Source organism: Myotis lucifugus, unplaced genomic scaffold, assembly GCF_000147115.1.
Source record: "Myotis lucifugus unplaced genomic scaffold, Myoluc2.0 scaffold_147, whole genome shotgun sequence".
Taxonomy (NCBI): Eukaryota; Metazoa; Chordata; class Mammalia; order Chiroptera; family Vespertilionidae; genus Myotis; species Myotis lucifugus.
The window spans coordinates 1,960,453-1,978,401 of NW_005871195.1; the positions used below are offsets into that span (position 1 = coordinate 1,960,453).

The following is a 17,949-nucleotide window of genomic DNA, read 5'->3' on the forward strand; positions in this document are numbered from 1 at the left end:
GGCCTCACCAAAATGGTAATCACAGTTTATACCACTTTTTAAAAAAATCAATTTTGCATATATCTCATGTATTTAACACTGATTCAGTAAAGCCTTCACTGCCTTCTGATCAGATCTTAAACAAAGACATGTTACATTATGCTACTGTGTTTTTTTAAACAAGGATTTATGAGATATTTCCATTTAATTGAATAATGTTGAATAATTTAGGGGAATATTCAAATTAAACCTTGCTTTATTGCTGAGCCTTGCAAGCTTATTCTCTCAGTATGTACTTTCTGAGTATAAAAATCCTTCCAAAGTCTCTTGTATTTATAAGAAAACATCCCTAGTTATAGTTATTCTAGGATTTAAATGAAAAAAAGTACAAATATACAAACTTAAAAATTAAGCAGATTGCTAGTTGTTATTCATATCACAAAAGCAAATTCTGTCATACTTCACTATTAGTTTATTTAGTGAGTCCAAGATGGATACTTAAAAATAATTAAATTTCAACAAGCATTATTTCAGCTATACTGTGTAATATAAATCACACTTGCCTTTTTTCTAATTTCATTTTGCAGTACATCCTCCAAATGTACAGCATGTTCCAGTGAAACTTTACTTTTCATTGTTCATAAATAAATTCCCTTCCATTTACTTGCATTATCCCAAATCCATTAACCCTCCATCTGGTAAGAACCTTACCATCATTTTCCAGGAAAACTTCCTCTTGGTAAAAGGTACATTATGGAAAATATTACATTTATTCTTTTTTTTGACATGCATTAATTGATAGACAAGAGCCTAAGTTAAAGAAGATCTAGCTTGGTTCTCTTTGAGTAAGTCATGGTATCATTTGGGAAACAGATGTGTATGACCATGACAGTTAAGGAAACAAATGACCCAATTTGGGTTGCAGTGATTATTGGCAATGAGAAGATTTGGCAAACAGAAGATTTGATTTATATTGTTATTATATATTTTCCATACAAATGCAAAACTTACTTTAGCTTTGTCACATAACTTAAGTCAGAATTGCAAAATGTCTACTCTAATCAGCTAGTTTACATGTTTAGGGCAAGACGTTTCTTTTCATACTTACATACTTATTAAATAATTATCATACAAATAAAATCTATTGACATCAAATTGAAATTGTAGCTTTTAGGGACCCCGTCTCTTTTCTAGGGTGTTTTCAGTAAGATGAGGCTGAAGAGACTGAGAAGGGGAGATCAGTTCCTCTTTCAAGGGGTCTGCTATCCTTGGTGTTGGATTAGATGCCACAGGTCTTCAGTGGGACATAAAACCATCTGAACAGACCTGTAGAGATGACTCTCCACTTAGATAGAGTACATTGAGTTTTGTATTACGAGGCCCAGAGCTCCTCTTAACACCCAGAAGTTTGTCTATAGACATAAGAGATAACCAGCTGTTGGTGGGTCCTTGAATGTGAAATATATCAGGAAGATGCCAGTAGAACTGTCCATGGGAACTGTCCGTGGTCCTGTAATTTTCCTGGTTAATACTCTAAAAGCACACTGAATTCTGTGATAATCCCCAACAGCTATGCTCAAGTGTGCTTCCAACAACCTCTCCAAATTTGCTTTCGTCAATGATGGCATTCTCTCATGTAACAATGAATCTATACAATCTTCATAAACACTTTCCAAAACAAAACACAAGGATGTCTGATTCATTGGGAATCCAACTCACATATGTACAAAATAGGAATTGGCATGATTTTGCTGTGGCTGTTATGTTGTACTGGAGACAGGCCAGCTCTTTAGGTTCCTACATTCCTCAACACCGAACAGCCTCTCTTTGCTACCTCTATACTATTCAGTGGCCTGCAAATTAAATTTTGATCTGCATTTCATGTTCTCATTAGGTAATTTAACATTAAAGGCAGATTTATTTTCACAAAGCCTTCTTTTTCATCCCATCATTATCTGTTTTAAAATTATTCAGTGTATTGCCTGGCCAGTGTAGCTCAGTGCTTGAGCTTCGACCTATGAACCAGGAGGTCTCAGTTCCATTCCTGGTCAGGGCAGGTGCCCGGGTTGTGGGCTTGATCCCCAGTGGGGGACATTCAGAGGTCAGCCAATCAATGATTCTCTCTCATTATTGATGTTTCTATCTCTCTCTCCCTCTTCCTTCCTCTTTGAAATCAATAAAAATTCATTAAAAATCATTTAGTTTATATTAAAAAAACACACTTTGTTATAGATACTATGGCAAAGCCTTATGGACACAGAAGAATATTGTCATAGTTCTGCAGGGTCTATAGGAATATAGACTCTTCCCTGAGAAAGAGGTGATTGTTATTAAATGGCATAGCAGCTAGTCTCTTTAGACAATCTAACTACTCATAACTGACTTCCACCCAGGTTCCCATCCCTCTCTCCCACTTAATCTGCACACAAGTTCTTTGCTCAAGCCCAAATAGCCTCTCTCTGGAGAACATTTACTGTAAACATTGTAGAGCCTCTGCTTACAACTGTTCTTTGATTGTGCCAATCTCCATCATAGGGAATGCTGTTTTTATTTTTTGTCTTCCTGGAATCTACCAGATTTTTAAGGTTCAGGTTTTTTCCAACCCTCACACATGCTTACTTCAGACTACTGCAATCTCTTTCTTCTCAGGGTTTGTTTACCTCTCTTCATTTGCCAGCTTCTTCCTTGAAACTTGGTCATCAGAGATTTAATTAAGCCCCCCCCACCCACTTTCCCATTTTCAGAATGAATAACTTCTGAATCTGTTACCCTAGCCACTTGTTATTGAGGGGGGGGGTTCCAAATGTACATAAATTTAAATTTGAATCAAAATTTTACCAACTATTTACTACCTATTTCGAATAAGTTATTGAAGTCTGTGAGCCTCAGCTTCTCGTTTATAAAATCAAGATGATAATACTTACCTTTTTTTGAAGGTGTTGTGAGGACTAATGAGATGGTGCATATACAGTCTCTGCCAATTGCTGTGCATTGAATAAATACCCTTGTTGGACATCTGGTCCTGTCCAAAGCATTCAGCCAACATTTTGTCCATGCTGAGTGGTCCTTGATATTTGGTGCTGTTCAGAACGCCTCTGCTTAGAATGTCCCTGGTTTCAAATAGTCTTTCAAATGTGTTTCTACTGTTTGTTTATAGGATTAAGACATGTAAAAGTCTATCATGTTTTATTGGTCCAATAATCCCATTGTGCCTGTATTGCAATAATTACCCATCTTGCCTTGAAGCCTGACTGGTGATGCCACAAGGGTTTAGGTCAGCAATTTTCAACCAGTGTGCCACAAGAATTTTTAAAACATGCAAATACCTGATTATTTAGTCAGGGGCACTGACTTCTTTCCTTTTGGATGGTCAACCAAAAAAAATGACAACAGCTACCACAATAATACGCATCTGGTGTAAATGAATGAAAATTATACATAGCTTTGATTTCTACAAAATTATACAATTGCCCTTAGCAGGCCACTCAGTTGGTTAGAGCATATTCTGTGCAGCAAAAAGTTGCAAGATCGATTCCTAGTCAGGATGTGTATGGGAGGCAACCTATCGGTTTCTCTCTCTCTCTCTCTATCTCTGTCTCTCTCTCTCCCTCCCTCTAAAAAAGTCAATAAAAAACATACTCTCAGTCGAGGATTAAAAATGAATAATAATAATACAACTTTTCATCAGAGCAGCAAAAATATGCATATTTCTGCTATACCTCAGAATTTTAGTGATTAGTTTACCTGTGTCAGGAGATGGGTTAGGTACACAGTTTGGCTCGGACCAAATGTGTCTGTGAATCTTTTGAACAAGACCAAATGTTTGTTCATCACAGCTGGTCGCAATTATAGTCAATTTCAGTTTCCACCACCTTCGATTATTTTGCTTAGCGTTACCAGGACGTGCAGGTCAACTTGGTTGTCTTTCATTTATTTTTGTTTCCGTCTCTCTTAAAGCTACTTTTGTTTCCTCCCAACAATTGACAATTGGATGTAACTTCATACCATAAATTATTTCAATAAAAACTGAAATCCTTTATTCCTATGAAAAACAAAGCAAAACACAAAATGTTGTTTGAAAGATTGCAAAAAGGTTAATTTCACAAATAATGAAAGTTATTTTGCATCCCTCAGAATGGTCCTTATCTTGGTTATTTTCTTGACTAATACCCAGGTTAACTCGGATTGTGCTTTTATGCTGAGGTAAATGATAAGAGTCGCTGAAACTTCTGTCTAGGATGTTCATTTATATGGATCAATTTGCATCATTCTTATGCTTCCATTCATTGTAATTTAAATCTTAGACTAGTTCTTAAACAATTGTTATTTGTATGAGATTTGTATGTTTAGGCACTTATTGGCCTGAATTTTATACATGCAAGGGAAAAAAAATAGAACGGGTCAGGCCCAAATCCTTAAACCTTAACAGCATTTTTTCTTTTTCTCCTACTTCACCAGTTAACTGGCATGTGTCCAAAATGGAAACCATCCCACATACCATGATATTTTGAATTTAATTTAAAAAATCATTTTGCAATGAATATTATAAAAATAAATATATTACTCACAATTTGGGTGTTCTTGAATATTTTTTAGCTGAAAATTCTCACAAAAAATGATCTTAAAGTTGGTCAGGGCTGCCACTTAGGGAAATTTTTTTTTTTATAGACGCACGTGGCATGTGGGGAAGGTCTGTCGTTTGCATCTACAGACGCTTATGGCGTACAATGGGTTAATTTATATGCTCCATCACCTTTGTTCCCAAATAGCAAAAATTTCTCATGCCCTCATATTGATCCGTATTACTCTGATGCATTTTAAGTCAGCTAAAATTTTGGATTTTGCCATCTTATAATAGTCATATGAATATGAACGGAACTTGTATTTCCTGTAACTTAAGAAAAAGACACCTGGAAAACCAGAGCAGAGTCATAATAATTTATTTTGAGACATTGAGGGAACCTGACTGACTTAGAAATTATTAGAGATGTTTTATGTTCACTATTGTTTCAGAGTTAAGAATAGTTTATGTTCTAATTCTTTCAAAAATTGATTTGTAATAAGGTATTGAAGTGAAATATGAATTTTCTCTGGGTAAGGGAAAAAAAACGAACTGAAGTTAATTTAGGAAGGAAAGTTTTAGACATATAACTCAAACATAGTATGCTATTCAAACTTAGACAAATTAAAAAAGGAATCCCCGAGAAACACTTAAAAGCAACAGAATACAACGTCTCTAACTACATTTCAGAATGCCAAGTTAGCAACGGTTTACCTTTCTGTCATTTAATATAGCTATTTTTAAAACTTATATTTAGCAACATTATATATTGTCTCTCATATCTAGAATTGATCAAAATCTGAAACTAGGCTAAATTATTTTTAGTGTTAAAAATATCAGACCAGCTTTAGAAATTTGTTGTTTGTGAGGCACAGAGAGTTCCATCTCTAAATAAAGACGGTGCGTTGTCTGAGACTAAATTTAGCAGTACGAGGGGGGAAAACGGGTGTCTAGAGTTATTTTAGAGCACCAGGAGAGGTGTTGCCACTGAAAAGAGACTCATAGAAGGTTGGTGCCAAGAGAGGTCTTGAAGGTTCTCTATTCATTGTAATATTTTCATTTTTATGAAATAAAAGATAAAGCAAATGCGTCAGAACACACCACAGACTAGGGCAGTGAAAGATCAGATAGAGAGGAGATCTGGAATTTAAACAGAAAGGGGTTGGAGGTAGAAAAATAAGGAGAAGACACAAAACTCTGTGCTAGCACATGTCCGCTGAAGGTCGGAAACTACTGATAATACCTTCTATGCCATGTTTTTCTTCCCAGAAAATCAGGAGAGTGGTAGTTTGCTTCCTCCATAAAAGTGGCCCCTATGCCAGGAAAGCATCCTAAAGTCGTCCCGAAGTGCCTAGTGCTCTTAGCATGCCCAAATCAACAGATTTCCACTCTGTCTGGCTGAATAGTTGTGACATTACTTTTTGTTGTTGTTATTGTTTGTTTTTTTTGTTAATCCTTACCGGAGGATATTTTCCCCATTGATTTTTTAGAGAGAACGGAAGGAATGGGGGGAGAGAGAGAAAAAACACATAAAACATCGATATGAGAGAGACACATCAATTGGTTGCCTCCCTCATGAGCCCCCATCAGGCCAGGGATGGAGCCTGTAACCAAGGTACATGCCCTTGACTGGAATCAAACCTAGGGCCCTTTCAGTCCGTGGGCCGATGCTCTAACCACTTAGCCAAACCAGCTAGGGCAGTTGTGACATTACTTTTTGGAGAAGAAGGGGAAAAAACTTTCCTCTTACTAATTCCTTAATTCAAAATAATTTCATGGCACAAACGGAAACCTCGTGTAAACAGGCCTCCTGTCTCCAAATGCGTGGCTGACAACAGATCCTTTTTCCTTTACAGAAAGCAGAAGTGCCAGGGTTTGAAAGGTAGTGGAGAAGGGAGTGAGCCATTCGAGGAAAAAACGAGGTGCAGAAAAATAGTCCAGAACCCCTGAAATAAATTACACGATTGCATACTTTTGACACTGTTTATCTTGAACCCTATGCAAACAAATGGAAGTTTATGCAGAATTTTTCTCATGGGCAGTCATGCGGGCTCGGCTATTTCCATAAACATTCCTTTGAATAGAATAAAATCCACCAGTTGATGAGAAAATTATTCATTTTGATGTCGATTGTCCATTCACAGGTCACATTTTCATAAAATAACTTTGTCCTCAGAAGATATGTGGACAGAGATAGGATGGCGTCCAGAAAACTTTTAAGGAAACCTCTGGTCCTGTGAGAGCCAAATAGTCTTAATGTTTTAGCACCAATAAGTGCTAAGATCTCCGTTAGGAATCGGACGCATGTGACCCAGAGCAATGCTACAGAGGTGAAATTAGCAAAGTTTCCAGCGGGGTCTCAGTGCCTGGTGGGAGACAGAAGGTAGCCTGCCTTTCAGTTCTTGTAGGGCAGGGTTTGCTGGAGTGCCCGCCAGCGTGCTGGCCCCCCTTGGTGGATAGTATGCATGATTTAAAAGAAGCTTTGTCAGCACTGATTTATACTTTGACAGCTCAGGATATTAAGATATGGGCAAACATACCGCTCACCCTTTTACAGATTAACCTGGAGACTGCATTAGGCAAATTTGAGAGCATTAAAAGATTTTGCCAATTTGTCTGGAAACAATTTCTCTTTCGTAGTGTGTCAAGGGTAACACTCCATGCCATTGTCCTCTTTTAAATGGCTTTGATAAATTGTCTGAAAGGTTAGAGAATAGTCGTGTAGATATATATTTAGCACTTTAAAATAAAAAAAGGTTATTCGCTTAATCGTTAAATGAATTTAATCTGTAAAAATCAAGAGCGCTCGAAAATGTGTTTCCTTGGAACCGCAGCCACCGTATTATATCATGGGTCTTTAAAATCTTCTTGAAAATAAAATCATACTTCTGCATTACTTCCCAATAAGTAGAATGCTTTGGGCTATTACAGCAGCATGAATGGTAGCTATTATTTGGGGAAAGCCTTCGTTGACAAAAGCAATAAAATCGCATCTTCTCCGGAGTTGCCTGTTTTTTAATATGGCATGTCCCCTAGATTGTACCATTTGCATGACATCAAGAGAGCCTCCTGTATGATTGTGTCCCCTGGAGACCCTCGTGAAATGAGATGTATATTTCATGAGACATTGTGGAGGTACATAATTTCTAAAGTAAGGAATTCAAAGAGGCCCCTTTGGATTCACTCCTTGCACTTTTTTTTCAGTAGTTTTATGAGAGAAACGGTGATTCTGTGGGAATGTTTAAACAGTGGTTGTAAGAACAGACCTCGGATATGAATTATCCCTTTGGGTGGATTCTGAGCTGGAAACAAGGACGAGATGCAGTCGTACTCTGATCACAGTCTTGCCCTGCACAGCTTCACGTGGAGCTGACAACCCCTCTGATTATTTCATCAAACATCCCGCTTCTATCCCAAGTGAAGCATTGAAATACTTTTTCTTCACTGGAATAATAATATCGCCAAGCACCAAGCTACTAGATTTAAACACTGCTTATTAGGGGGGAAAAAAAGGATAGGACAGGTAGGATTTACTGCTTAACCATTCCTTTTAACAAAGTAAATTCCTTTGTGTAAATAAGGAAGTTTTAATTCCAAAAACAAGTGGCAGGAAAAAGCAGACTTAACCAAGTTTGGAGCAGCCTATTTTTTTTCCTCCAATCTTTGAACTTTAACAAACTGCAAGAAAAGATTCATTTGTTTCAATTTTGTGTTATTTACGAGGAACTGGTACAGCCTTTTAACTTTTTACCTTAGATATAGGTAGCGTTTTCATGCTGCTGCTGCAGTATGTGTTTTGTAGGGGTTTGGGCTGAAATTAGCATCTTTGAGAAAAACAAAAATGGTTATTGATTTCCTAATATTTTAAACACTTATTTCCTGGAGAGTGGTATCACTCAGGAGGTTCCCTCACTGAAAAGGATGCCGCGTTTACAGGGCAGGGAATTCGAATATAATGATAAACAATGCAAATTATGAGCATAGTGACGCTTAAAATAGAACAACTGCTGGCTTGCTACGTGGATTCCTGGTTGGGACTGCGGGAAGATCTATGGGACCTCATTTCTCTTTCTTGATTTGGAGTTCTCGAAGGAAAACTGCTTTTAAAAAGGAGAAAATCTAAAAGTAGTCTCGCTCTTTCTTGCCAAGGATAGTGAAATTAACATGCAGCTGGGCTTCTCTGATAAATGGATTCTGTTAGGTCACTGAGGGGGTGCGTGTGACATTAAGTGATTTACAGTCCTTTACCTTAATGAAATTGTTTCAGCAAGATGACGCTGAAAGCTCTTAATGGATAGCTTTTCTTGATGTAATGAAATTGCATTCCTATGGCATTTAATATAAGGTGCAGTTATTATTTACAGGAGCTCTCCAAGGGCTGCTATTTGCACAGACAGTTCAGAACAAAAAGAGATTTCAGTGGCGGGCGGCATGGAGGCCAGAAGGGCTCGTGACATTCTTCAGCCGATGAGTGTATTTGGGAGAGCATTTCAGTTCCTGCAGGCAGGGCTTCCTAGACCCTTCAAGAGACTTCCTTTCCCTCACCCTGCAAGTCTTCAGCCTTTTACACATATCCTTTCATCCGTTTAACAGGCAACTGGATTACAACCAGATCAGCTGTATCGAAGATGGGGCGTTCAGGGCTCTCCGGGACCTGGAAGTGCTGTGAGTACCTCTGATTTCTCTGACTCCTCACTAGAGCTTTGTGTCGGGGGGGATGCTAATGTGGAAGCTTATCTGTTAGCTTAAAACCCAGGGTCAAAATGGTCTCGTAAGGAGATGCCTTAATAACTCATGGTGAAAACAGGGAAGAGTCCAAACGTGTGTGTGCAAAACCTTGTGCATAGCTGTATGTTAAGGTAACATGGTCTATGTAAGAGGGACACACAAATGTTCACACATAATGTCCTTGAAGTGTCTCTTCTTATGATAAACTATTCTGATTCATGGGATTTGTGGGAATTCCTAGGATTGCTAAGTCATAAGATAACATCAGTTGTAAAGGAAAAATCACAACAAAAAATAAACCTCTATGTAGCTGATATGTGGGTATAGGTTGTAGTTGCTATGCAATGGAAAGATATTGTCTCACCGTAAAATGTCCTTTTTGACCAGATAACTTGACATCGTTTTTGCAAGGTTCTTTTGAAATTGACATTCTAGTTTTAATGAGCGGCCCAATAGGTCCATTCAAGTCTTCGCTACTGACTTAGTAAAGCACAGCTCACAGATCTGAACTATATGGGCAGACACGACTGACAGAATTGGTTAGAAGCAACTGAATAATCTCTACAGATCCTCGACTTAGTAACCTAATTTAAATTAAATGATTAATTATAATAAAAATGATTTTAATGAAAACTAGAGTTCCTAAAGCAAGGGAAGCCACCTGTCCATTTATGAAATTTTTTTTCCAAAGAGTCAGCTTTTTACAGCTTTTAAAATATACGTACACATTTCTCTCCCATATACACTGTTTTTCTATGCTCTCATTTATCCCTGACTCAATTTATGCAGAAATCCAAAATTGAATTAAATGTGAAGAAGTTTTGAATTTTTAGTCCAGCTGGTTAAAGTTATCCAGGAATCACAAAAGCCTCCTGAAAAAAAAGGATTCCATTGCTTTATAAATTAAGTTTGAGGAACAGGATGTAATTCTGAAAAAGAAATGTAATGTTTCAATCAGAATGACTTATTTTAGCAATATTTTCTATATGATTTTGATTTTAATTGTGAATAATTGAATAATAGAGTTTTTAGCTGCGTCATGTGATGTTGTTGCTAATTATTTTTAAAGGCTTATGTAAGAATAAGTTCATTGAGGTAAACTATTATAAGAATATATACTGTTCTCTGACCACAGGAGAAGTCATCTTGGTTTTGATTGATAAGAGCCTAACTTTTTCTATAGGAAAAATATTCCAAGTGCTAAGCATACACAGTGTAGTTATAAGGCCACCTTTTAAATTGTGTTCCAGAGCCAGTTTTAATATACGAAGCTCACTGATGCTAATTCAGAGTCAGAATAATTAGGATACAACTATGGTTTCGTGATACTCATCTGATGTCAGGACTGTAGCCAATGCCAGTAAACTTTGTATGTGAAGAGATTGCCGCAGAAGTTATTTAATTCAGCGGAGCTGATAAAGCCAAACAAATTGACACTAAGTCAGTGCTCCTAACTAGGGAGATGAATGATAGCAATCATTTTGTGGAAATTTTGCTGAGTGTTTTGGACAAATTGAAAATTCCTAATGTACTTTGTTATTAAGAGTTTAAATATTTATTAGATGTGGAATAATTTATATATAATATATTGAGTATATGTTGAGTACTCTATAGTGACAGAAAAAATACAAATAATATGTATATTTTAAAATATTTACATATTTACATGGAGAGAGAGAGAATACGTGAGAAAGAAAATCTGCTATGTGCCAAGCACTGTGTTTGGCATTAAAATCCCGCTACCAGTGAATGCAGTAACTATTAATTTGCTTATTTGTTGTAAATTAATATAATTGTTTTCAGAAACAGTAAATTCATGAAAACACAATCACCTCATTCATTGTGTGCTGTGTGAGCAAACTATCTAAAAAGTGACTTTAAAAAGACCTCCTATCATGACCACATCAGAGAGTAATAAACATTTTATGGTTCATGGAATTAAAATCGAAATCTAACATTGAAAACTCTTTTGGGGACCTAATATGTATGTCTCAAAAAGATACAGATTGGTCTGAGTTTGTTTGCTAAAAAAATAAATAAATACATACATAAAATCAGCACAGAAAGTATGCATTTCTTTCAAAAGGATTTAAACATTTATATTGAAATTTTATAAAGTCAAGCACACATTCTTTTACCATATATGTTAATTTTAAAATTTTTATAATTCATATAACCTTTAGAGAAATTAGTTGATGAATTTAAGGAAAAATTGAATGAAGTACTGAAACCACTGGAATTCATCAAGCCCAAATACCTTGTTAGGTAAAAGAAGTTCGCCTATTATAAACATTTCCTCAGGAGCTTTTTTATGGAGTTCACTTCTAAAGGGTTTCAGAAAGTTTGTTCTCTGTTTCGCGTATTTTTACCAATCATAGTTCTTTAGATTAGACCATCTCACTATGTGGGAATAATGAAAGGACGTTAATTTGCACATACATCAATTCAGGCTCCCAATGGTTTAGATTTTTTTAAAATTTTAATTCAATGAACCATTTATGAATGTTTGAATATACTGAGGCCAAACAAGAGGAGTGGTGATCCAGGGCCATTGATGAAAATTTGTTAGATTAGGTAGAGAGAGTGAATAAAGCTCGAGAAGGGAAAGTTTAGGTAGATGAAAGCAAGTAGGTTATCACCTGTATGTTCATGGCCTTCTTGTGGAATTCTGGTTGGTAAAATATAGAACTTTTTTCCTAAATATGAAGATACTGTCCCAAAAATAACTTTGAAAATTAAATCTAGATCAATGTTTACTTTTTCTTTGGAGGCTAGACTAGAAATGAAATATATCCCTTGAGTTGCTAGTTTTAGTTTTTTTTTTTTCTATAGAATGCACATAATTTAATTTAATTGAAACACGGTGATTCATATCCATTAAATATCAAACCCTCTGCCAAATCCTATGCCTGGCACTAAGGGAATAGAAAAAATAAGTCCAGATGTAAGTCCAAAGGGGCCTACATAATTAGCAAGACGAATATTTTGTATTTCAACACCAAGATGTCCTTTGTACAAGAATACATTCTCATTACAAAGAGAGAATTTTGAAGTTGAACACAGAAATGGACTTTTGCGTGACCACAGCATAAACATATCATCATACCTAATTAATATGTATTTATTATTAACCTTTAAATACAGTTTCTTTGGTCCCACGTATTGCTCCATTACCAGGTACCAGTATCAAAATTGCTTTGCCGACATAGATACTGAATAAAAATGCTAAGATAATTTATTTCTTCAGTTGCACTATGCAAACTAACATTTTGAGAGAAGACTTCAAATTGATAGCCACCAGCGTCAGCACTAAGTGAAATTCTGTTTTGTGGCAGCATAAGAAATTATAGTTTCAAATTAATGTCTGTCTGCTGCTTGAATTACTTTAAAAAATACCTTATCCCCCAAGTCACATTTTCGTATGGTGTGTACTCTGGAGATTTTCGCTATAGAAAGTCAGCATCAATTTTTAGGGCGGAAAAAGGGGTCATTGGAAAGCAAATCCCTTTGAGAAGTGAAACCTTTTAGTGCAAACATCAGGATATATTTAAATGGCGTTTGAAAAGAAATCTCATTTCACTTGAGTACATGGAAAATGCTACAGGCTTTTAGATAACATGGGCCAACCAATTCAATGCTTTATAGGTCCTGCATAAAGTGGGCTGTTTTTTTTATACCCCCTATGTGACTTAATTCAAATTACTTGGATTAGTTCTTACATCATTCAATACATTGCAAAACTGGAGAGCAAAGAGGGTCAGTGCATGTTCCAGACATGTAACTGCTGTGCCCTACTTTGCTGAGAAGTTTAAGTTAATCCCTCAACCCCCGAGCACCCCGCATCGCACCTTTAACAACTGTAGCCACCAGCTGGCCTAACGTGGCCTCACAAATGTACCTTGTTTCACCCAAGCAGACTTGGCCCATGGACTTTTTGAAATACTTGAGTTGGTTGCCGGTATTTCAAATTAAAAATTAGGAGGATTGATCTAAAAATTTCGAACTCGAGCTTCTCGAGAAAATCAGATTCTTCAGCAGCCTTCCAGTACCGCAGAGCAGTAGTCCGTGGGAGCTGGATACTAACTCTACAACAAAGAAGAGCATCGCTAGTTTTCCAGGGCCCTCCTGGTTCCCAGCTGTGCGCTGCTCTCCTTCTCTCTCCCTCATTGTATTTTCGCATATCCAGCCTGCTTCTCTCATGTTTGCTCCCTGCCTGGCCTTGGTAGGCAAGTGAATTTGCAACCTCTAATTACAACCCTTCTCCAATATCAAAGGTATCCACCTGGGCTATTGATCCCATCTTTCTCGCCTCCTTCAGCAGCTTGTCCTGTTTAGTCAACACTGAACTATATGCTAGAATCATGTTCCGTCTCCACACTGTCCTCACACACTCCTGGAATAACTGTCTTCACATTTTCTTGTCACAACCAGACTTCTCTGAAGAGAGAGAGGGAGAGAAAAGCGAATTCTTTTCTTCATCTTATTAATTCCAAGTTTTTGTAACTTGAGTAATTCATCTCACCAGTTGGCCTATTTGCTATTTTCAGACAGGTTTTATGCCTGCCTGTTTTATTTTTATAATATTCCATATTGCCATAAAAATAAGAGCCATTCAGGAAATACTGGATGAATAAGTGAGGAGAAGTAGCAGTAGAAATAATAATAACAAACTAACAGTGCTTGTTAGGGGGAAATAGGAAAAATTTGAACCAAGAAAGAATTATGCTTATTTTCACCATATCTCCCATGACCACCCATCTTACTTAGTCTAGTTTCAGGAAACCATGATCATCACCACGTAGCCCTAAAATAAAAGGACGGTATCTGGCTGCAGCTAAAAACTGTTAGAATATATTAAGCTTTTAATATACTGCTGCAGAATGTCACTTCATCCCCACCCAAAGCAAGTAGCACATATAGATATCATTCTTATTACTCAGATTTCAACAGTGGCTGATGTCTACAGGAAATAATAATCAGCAGGACTGTGTTTCACTCCATGACATTGCTGTGAGATTTCAGTTGGAGCTTTCAAATATGTTCATTTACTCACGGGCACTAATTACACATGACACCTCTCTAAGGAAACGTGACTACTTAATGTTTCCAATTGTGACTGTCTCAGGCTTGTTTGTCATAAACAGACATGCATGCAGGTACAGGTGCATCAAGCAACAGAGAAGCAGTAAAGATACTGTGGCTGATGCCATAGGTTTGTAATAAATATTTGGTAAAACTGAATACATAGTGATATGTTAAAATATACAACTTATTTATCATCTTGTTTATAATATAGTACATTCTCTGTGCCATCTCAACCCAGTAGTTGTTTTATATAAACATAATCGCTACAAGTTTTCTTTACATTCATATATAGAATGATCAATACATTTCATATCTGAAGTCTTTAATTATTTTCTTTTTTTCTACAGCACTCTCAACAATAACAACATTACCAGACTTTCTGTGGCGAGTTTCAACCACATGCCTAAGCTTAGGACTTTGTAAGTAGTCGCAACATATATAAAGGTCAATCTAATCAATTAGGGATGCCCCCTGAGTACTATTTTTAGTAAGCAAAGAACAAGTAGTTCATTATGGTGTAGACAAGGGAAACACCAGTTTTATTAAAGTTCTAGATATGATATTTGAGCAAATTATTCTGAAAACTTGAAAGCTTTCTTTTAAATGATCTGTGTTCTGGGAAGTTTACTTTGAGTTATTGTGGAGGTCACATTTCATTAAGAAATGGAAGACTCCTTGATTGGCTGTCAGAAATGATAAATGATAAATCTTTATGTTTTTATTACTGTATGTCAAGCAGACCTAATAAAGCTAAACTAGCTCGCCAACATTCTTTGTAACATAAAATTACAGCATCACCTTCTAGTGTTTCTGTAATTAAGGTCGTGTCAGCATTTCTATTTAAAAATATCTTTTCAGGGGTTACAGATGGACATTAAAATATTTTAGGTGAATAAAAAGGTTCTCTAATAAAGTGTTTGCTACAGCTATGTGTATGTTTTTCTCTTGGAGAAAAAGTAATCCTTAAAGCCCAGGGTGGGGATATTTATTCAAAGCATTTTCAGAGATGAATCTCATTTGAACTCAGTTTCAGAATCACCTTGACCTAAAAAAGCTATATTATATATAATATGTGAGAAATAGAAACATAACCAAAGCATTGGACTTTTTGGGAAAGTATGTGTTCTTACCTATGTTTTGGAAAAGCCAATATTTTTATTGGCTTTTCAAAATATGTTTTTTTATTTTATAACAGCTGGTAACTGGAAACATTATGTTTATTTTCTTTTTTAATAAAAAATCAATTGAGTTGACAGATTTTTAATAATTAGGCAATATCAATCTTAATTTAATTTTTTCTCACTAAAGTGTATACAATGTTCCATCTTTATAATTTTCTTGGAATATGATTTAGAAAAATAAAAGAATTCTGAAAGTATGCACATAGAACTAGATTTTGTTTCCTCGGAGCTATCAGATTGAGACTAATCTGTCCAAATTAACAGCCCAGTTCACTCCAACTGTATTTAATGAAATTGGTTTCTCATTAAATTTAAGTTTAAAAAAAAACACAATTTGATCGAGCTTTTCTTCTTTGCAAAATAAAGCCACTCAGACCGTAAACTCATCCATCATCTGCATTTTTGATAATGTGCCTCATTTTCTTGTAGAGATCCACTACAGCCTGTCCGTCTTACTAATCAGGCTTTTCCATTTTTATCTTCCTTTCTTATATCACGTGTGCCCATGTAACTGAACCATTGTACTGGGTGTGGCTCCGATGGAAATGCTTAGAGAACGATGATGTGGGATGTGCCTCCTGGCTTCCAAAGGACGCCAATCTGACTTCCACGCAGACTGAGCCGAAGTTGCCCACCTTTCCCACAATGTAGCTTTTTGCTCTGCGGTCTGCCTTCTAGTTTTCATACAAGGCTCTTCCGTATCTACAAGCTCAAGGAGAATGTAAAAGAGCCATCGAACTTTCAGTTCCCTTGCTTTGCTTGTTTCATTATTCTATATTATCATTGCTACTTAAAAATTCCATTTTTATGGTCCAATTATCTTTCTGGACTGAGTTCCGTTTTAATATCCATTACTGTTATTGGGTTAGAATTGAGCACATCAGCTAAAAAGGGCTAAAATGGTATTACTGTGTCATAGATGATTCTGGGAACGATGCTTTGATTTATAGCTTTGGATGTCCCTTTCTTTAGTTTGAGAAAACATAAAAGCCAGTTTGAAGTCATTTACCTAATTTAGTGGATACATTTGTCTGATGTTTTATTAATGGTGAAGTGCTATTTGCCACTTGGAAGGGATCCACGATCGGGTGTGGATTCCTGCCAGCGCAGAGGGGGCTCACTTAATTCCTTCACTCCCAGCCACTTATGTCTTTTAATTCCAGTTTCTACTCTTGGAGGGCGGTCCCCAAGAGCCAAATGCTGCTGATCCCTTTTTCTGATATTGTACAAAAAGAAGGAAATCAGAATAGGGCCTGAAAGAAGTGTTTTCTATTTTAATCCTTACACACGATGTTTATCAATTTTAGAGAGAGTAAGGGAGGGAAGGAATCAGAGAGAGAGAGAGAGAGAGAGAGAGAGAGAGAGAGAGAGAGAGAGAAACATCGATATGAAAGAGAAAAGAGAAACGTCCATCAGGTGCCTCCCATATGCACCCTGACCAGGATCAAATCTGCCACCTTTCCGTGTAGGTGGCTCCAACCAACTGAGCCACCTGCCCAGGGTGGAAGAAGTGTTTTATGTTGAGTTATTATTCTTTCCTATCGAGCAAAAAAGGAAAGTGACCTCCTAAAAAAGATTTTGCAAGCAGTTCCCACAGAGACTAATAATTCAAACCGGGAGCCACGAGTTTTATTAACGTGCCTCCTAGCCCTACCCGCTGCCTTACCTGCCCGTTCCCCAGCACCAATCGGCTATCGGTATGTCGGCACTGCAGAGCAATTTGCCTTGGATTTGTCTCTCTTCACCGTTTTGAATGAACCTAGGCAAAAGATTCTCACGGTCAGGTTCCAGTTTCCACATATTTACTTAGCTCGCAGGGGAAAGAAGAGAGACTCGATGCTGTGGTTGGGAACCAGCTACATTTTTAGACAAGTAATTTGATTGCAAGTTGCTAAACTTTATCTAATTCTATGTTAAGAAACAAAGCTATATATTATTACTAAAGATTTTTCCAAGTTTTGAAATAACTATTTCTGTTTTTTTTGTGTGTGTGTGTGTGTGTGTGTGTGGTGTTTTTTTGTGTTTTTTTTTTTTTTGCTTGAAACCTCTTGCCCGCCATTTAGTCGACTGCATTCCAACAACCTGTACTGTGACTGCCACCTGGCCTGGCTCTCGGACTGGCTGCGGCAGAGGCCTCGCGTGGGCCTCTACACTCAGTGCATGGGCCCCTCCCACCTGAGGGGCCATAATGTAGCCGAGGTTCAGAAGCGAGAATTTGTGTGCAGTGGTAAGGGAGAAAGCGCCTTTATGTGGTCTTCTTGTATGCTGTATTCAAGGACACTGTGAAAAATGCATGCTCTCAGGCTTTCGTGTTGCTCACTAATGTGTGCAATTGTGTGCTAATCACCCTATGGAAATCCTCTGTTTTAGTGGTGATAATAATATGCTCTAAGACATCAGTGCACGCTTTATAAT

General features: G+C 36.9%; 1 protein-coding gene across 1 annotated transcript in view; it reads left to right on the plus strand.

The window, feature by feature from the left end:
- SLIT2 (slit guidance ligand 2) overlaps positions 1 to 17,949 on the plus strand; it is a 350,885-nt gene that overhangs the window by 205,553 nt on the left and 127,383 nt on the right. Inside the window, 3 exon segments of the mRNA XM_023759096.1 lie at positions 9,134 to 9,205; positions 14,701 to 14,772; positions 17,598 to 17,761. Coding sequence (XP_023614864.1) covers positions 9,134 to 9,205; positions 14,701 to 14,772; positions 17,598 to 17,761 — 308 coding nt within the window.